The sequence below is a fragment of the Dromiciops gliroides genome, chromosome 6 (assembly GCF_019393635.1).
Source record: "Dromiciops gliroides isolate mDroGli1 chromosome 6, mDroGli1.pri, whole genome shotgun sequence".
Lineage (NCBI taxonomy): Eukaryota > Metazoa > Chordata > Mammalia > Microbiotheria > Microbiotheriidae > Dromiciops > Dromiciops gliroides.
In genome coordinates, this window is record NC_057866.1 from 22,004,341 (window position 1) to 22,010,203 (window position 5,863).

At 32.7% G+C, this 5,863-nt stretch overlaps 1 protein-coding gene across 1 annotated transcript; it reads right to left on the bottom strand.

Moving 5' to 3' along the window:
* Positions 1-403: 403 nt before the first annotated feature.
* On the bottom strand, positions 404-1,357 carry LOC122731945 (vomeronasal type-1 receptor 4-like). The gene has a single exon (XM_043972184.1). It carries the CDS (start codon positions 1,355-1,357, stop codon positions 404-406), a length of 954 nt encoding a protein of 317 aa, XP_043828119.1.
* Positions 1,358-5,863: the final 4,506 nt, after the last annotated feature.

Sequence of the window (5,863 nt, forward strand, 5' to 3'; positions counted from 1 at the left end):
TCTCTTAGATAGTTAGATGAAGTTTGCTTTTTACCCCTCTCTCTCTCTCTCTTCTCTAACTTGTGATGCACTTTAATAAATACTTAAAAGTCTAAACTCTTGCTAAAGCTTCTAATTTAAGGTGACCACTCATTAGATTTTAGACATCATAGCTAGAATTTTAGGCACTTAAAGTTCTGTAGCTCCAGAATCCACATATAGGCTTGATGTAATGTAGTTTCTAAGGGAAATACCAGAGAGCTCAGGCAACTTTCTGGCTTCTCTCTGCCACCTTCCATTTAAAAAAAAATTACAGGAACTTGAATCTTTGTTCAAATATTGCCATATTCATAGTAAGAATTTTAGACTGAGTGAAATTTAAGGGCTTTTTAGAAAAGTTTTAAATGTCCTTGACTATCAGGATTCATACGTGTTTGTCTGGAGATCTTAAAGGGTGTGGATATGGTTTTTTCATCCTCTTGAGAGCATTACAACAACTGGGTGTCTGGGAGTCACTATAGATTAAAACAAAGGGACTAGCTGTTGGGTAACACAAGGTAAATAAATCAGAAATATGGATCATGCACTGCTTTGTAGCTTTAGAAATATCCATCACAATGAAAAAGCTGGAACTGAGAGAATAAAAGAATACAAAGATGATCATGAGGAAAAGGATGATTTTTGTGGCTCTCATCTCTGGGGAGGCACTAGATTTTAGACTAATGTCATGAATTTGTTGGATTTGTTGGTGGTGTCTGTACAAAACAAACACCATGTAGCCACTGGTAATGGCCATAAATACCACAAACACTGAATCATAAAATAACTTCCACATCACAATTTTCAAAGTAGTCAGAGCATACCTGTTTATAGAGCAGTAGCCTAGGTTGCTATTCAGCATAATGTTTGTACTGTTCCTAGAAGCAGTCACATACAGGGGCACAATCACGTCTATCAACAGATTAAGTACGCATATGAACACACAGGATTCAACTGTACATTGTGAAGTTCTGGCTTTGAGCTCTGCCCATTTGGCACTACAGGAAGTGATGGTGATGGCTTGGAAGAAACTCATGAGGCAGGTAGTGCCAAGAGAAAGACCCCTGGACACTCTTTGCAGATAAACCAACATTTTACAACCAATGTCACTGAAGAAAACTTTATGGATGCAAGCCTGGATTACAAATGGAACTCCCCTGAAGAGAATCACCAAAATGTTGGAAAAGGCCAAATTAATGAAAATCAGATGAATGGGTTTTTTCCTTTGACCAGATAATGAATTAGAGCCATAAATGTAAAGAAGCAAACTATTCCCCAAATTTCCAATTATAATCTGAAGAATGTAGAAAATGCACAGGAAATCTTCACAAAAATTCATTTCTTTTCGTCTTGGGTAGAAAAATGGCAGACAGATCCAAAGTGACCTAGGAAAGGAGCAAAAGATTGCTGTGATTGAACTAAGGAATTCCACACACTCCTCACCTATGAGTTTCAATAAATCTTATTTGCTCTGTGCGTGTGTGTGTGTGTGTGTGTGTGTGTGTGTGTGTGTGCATGTACATTTAACCTTTATTTTTTTAAGGTTGATGGTACAAGTATTCTTGTCCTTGGACAATATGAAATGACTGCACTTTTAAGTGGGGACTATTGTTTTATTTATTCTTTCTTCTCTATGTGTTTATGTTTTCAAATCTGATATATGCTGCTTTTTAAGATCATTGATATTTTAGTTATAATTTAGAGAATGAAGACAGTGTTTATGCAGGGCTTAAAGGGAAAAATGTTTTAGGTTACATATTTCAAGAAAATTGAAATAGTCTTAGAAAGAGAAGGCTATCTAGGAAAATATGAGAAAATGTCCTTACCACTGAGGCATTCTATAATTCCTTAGGGAAATCAATGTTTTTAGGAGTCAATTTAATTATAAAACTTCAAGTTAAATTTTGTGATAGATGGAAAAACATTTCGGGAAATTTTTAAAAAGTGTCAAATGAGAATGCTTCATTGGTGGAGACATTTTTTTTTCTATTTTCCCCCAGTGTCAGAATTATTTTAAAAAGGAAAGGAACAATTTTAAGCTTGATGAATTGATACAAGTCCTAAAGGTCACTTTCTCTGTTTTCTTTCAGTATTTTTCTTTTGTTAATTCTTATTTCCTCTATTTGTATTAATAATTTTGACATAAAATGTTTTGGTTTGTGGCATGTAAAATTTTGAGAGGAAAAATTTGGGGGTAATTAATAATTCTATTAATTATGGCTAGTGAATAATTAATAATAGGAGAATCATTTGGCTTTCTGTTATAAACCATGGAAGCTTATTGGTCTTTATGTACTCTTAGAAGAGTAGGTGTTTCAAACAGATGGCAGTCAACTCTTTTTAACAATTAATGAGAAGAATGAATAATATAAGGAAAGGTGTACCAGCTCTAGTGAGTGGCTGGGGCAATGTGACATTTGACTATGTCTCTCTTGCTCCAAAATCTTCCCCAGTCTCAAGCAATACATGCTCTACCTCCTCATGGGCTTCTCTGAGTGGAACACAATGGGTCAAATTTCATTCAGATTAAATTTTCTTTGTGAGGTTTTTCTAATAGGGTTGGACAATAATTCTACCTAGATTAGATGGTCTGGGTATGATAAAATTTGGGGCCTATTCATTGATCTCCTTGAAATGCTGGACATCAAATGAGGAAATACAAAAAGGGGGGAAAACCTGAATCTCTCCAGTAATTGCTGATTTAATAATAATTTCTGTTCATTTCACATATTTTTGTATTTTTTCTATTTATCTTCCAAAAATATTTTCTTCCAATATTGTGCTTTCTATTTATAATTTTTGCATAAAGTAGGCAGCTAGGTAGTATAGTGGAAATAGTACCATGCCTGATTCAGTAAGACCTGAGTTAAAATCCAGCTTTAGACACTTATTAAGTATGTGAACCTGGACAAGTTACAAAATCACTGTTTGCCTCAGTTTTAGCTTTTGCAAAAGGGCAAAATAATGACACCTATCTCGCAGGTTTCCTTAGGATCAAATGATTCAATAATTTTAAAACCTTTAGCAGATATATGATAATTATTATGATCTAAACATTATTGTCATTATTTTATCATTGTTATTTCTATTATTAAACTGCTATCATTGGTCATAATTTTATTTAACAGCTAATGATGACTTGTGACATTTTTTGTTTGACCCCAGTGCAAATTATTTATTTTTATTTCATTACTTATTTTATTCCTTCCTTCATTGACTATGTTTTAATCTCCTTAATATATAAGAGCCAAATTCCTAACTTCTTTTTATGTTCCACTTGTCCTTGTCCATACTTAGTGCCCTATAACCATCCAATTCAGAAATGTGAAACAGTTCTTAATGTTTTTCTATATTTTTCTGTGGAGGACAATACTCAATCCATTTAGAATCAAGACTATTTGAGAATTTTGTATTCTTGCTGAAGTTCTCAGTCTTTTCTTCTAGTATTCTTTACTAGCAAAAAATTTATCCTTTTCCTACAAGTTTCTCAACCATTGAATGACTCTTACTTTGAGCATCTTCTCCAGAAGTCTACCTACAACCAACAGTGATAAACAATCTTTATTCCATAATTCAAAGTATCAGAAAAACATTAAGTCATTTTGACAGTAAAAACTTACAAGTTGGCATTTCATATATGCATTCGCACCATTGTGTCATCATGTTGCACAGATTTTGTATTTCTCTCATGCCTTTTTCATGTTTAATGTGTAATAGTGGCAGTTATCTATCTTTTGCTTTCAACCCCTTGTTAGGTTCTTATCAATCCCTTATCAATGCCTAAGTGTTACCCAAACTTAGTATCACCTCTAATTTCCTGCTAGATATAAAGAATTTTGTCTTTGTTTTCTTTTCTTTTATTCATTCCTTTTGCAACCTTGTCCATTTATCAATGTGATCTGATTTAAAGTATCCCAGTCACAAAGAAAATGACACTACTATTCAAGAGAATTTAAATCATTATTTTACAATTTGATGATATGTATGTTATAAATTATATCTATTCATTATTACTTTATAATTTCATGTATAATTATAATATTAACATTATTGACTTTATAAATACATTTGTTACCACTATTTGGAAAAAAAGAAGCTGACAGTATATATTACAAACTAGAGTCTGATACATACCTGCTGTTTTTGTGAGTCTATTCAGAGTATAAAAATAATGGAAAAATAAAAAGAAATTTGTGCAACAAAGTGAAACAATAATTGAATCTGTCATAAATGAAATTTGATGGCATATGAGGAGAAAATATCAGAAGTTAATTAAAATTCCTCATTGAATAAATTTGATTATATGTGTAGATCTTAAAGATCTGTCACATCCCTCCATATAATTATATGGATATCAGTCCACATAGCAAAACAAATTTAATAACTCCAGACTGAAACTCTTGTCATTAGAATTATATTACAAATACATGAATCTTTTCCCAAACATAGAAGAGTACAAAGAAGAAGGTTCTACTGATGTTGTATTTTCTGAGGACATTTGAGTAATGAATAAGGCTAGAAAGACTGAAAAAGAAAGCAGATTCTTTTAGACTGGAGTATAATATAGTATCTTGGTCCATATCCTAGATAAGAAAGAGGTTCTAGTTTACATGTCATCGGACCAGTCTATCAAGTTACAAATGCAGATCTCAAGCCCAAAGCCCACAGAAGCTATATTATAATATTGGACTACAGACAAAAGTCAAATTATTGACTAAAGATGAAAGACCGAGGGAACATATGTCATAAGAATTTGAAGGAAGATCACTAATTATTCTGTTACAACTGTGGCCTGAATGGAAAAATGTGTTAAGAAAGTAGATGCAGACTTCATGTGGCAGTGCCTGAATTTCAAAGCATCACCATCAAGAAAGGGAAAAAAATTAAAAACAGACGTAATCCTAAATTTCTGAAAATACTAAAAACTATCTCATCTTTACTGAAGGTGCAGACAATATCATTTCAACATCAAAGTAAATTCAGAAAACATTTTTTTTTAATCTTTTCCAAATGTGGGCTGGATGAACATAAATCTGTCAAGGACATTTGACAGGAGAATGAACATTTGGTTCCGAGGAAGCTGATGTCCAAGGGATAGATATACAGAAATAATTTTTGGTATGTTAACTGAATTTGTTATTAAGTATTTAAACAGCATTATTGAGCTGCAAAATTGATAACCAGATAAAATAAAGTCATGTTCTCTCAAATGAAAGAACTGAAATATGAAATATAGTAAAACATGCATGTAAAAATGTATTCCTATTGTGGACAAAAATAAAAGTTGCTAAAACTTGCCATCACCCACAAGGATTGTATGTTTCTTTTTACTTTATTTTTTAAATTTTTCAAGGGAAATTGTTAAAGTAGAAATTTAACAATCTTGAAGCCCTGTTTGTTTCCAATTCAGAGCAGAAAACTGCTTAAAAGAGAATTTCTTTGAGGACAGCAGAAAGTATAAATAGGAACACAGTGGCTTTGATTCACAAAAAAGCAAAACCAACCACAGAGTATCATTTCTGCCTACAACATCAGCTGTACCATCTACTACAGTAGTGCTTATTAACATTTTTTCCACTTGCAACACCTTTTCATCTGAGAAATTTTCACATGACCCTGGGGATATAGGAATGTAAAATAGGTATACATAAAATAGACTAAATTAAATAAACACACAAAGCTTCTTAAACTATGGGCTGAAGCTATAGGTATAGCCTTTTCTGAGCTCATCTCCCCCAAGAGCTACAATTATCATGTCATCTTAAAAAATGGCACTAGAAGGAGTCTGGGATTTGTCTGAAGAAATAACCCTTTGCCTCAGGTAAAAGTTCCCACCTACAATTAT

What these genes read in the sequence shown, in the direction of transcription:
- LOC122731945 (XM_043972184.1), bottom strand. Translation starts at nt 1,357, where the DNA reads ATGAATTTTTGTGAAGATTTCCTGTGCATTTTCTACATTCTTCAGATT.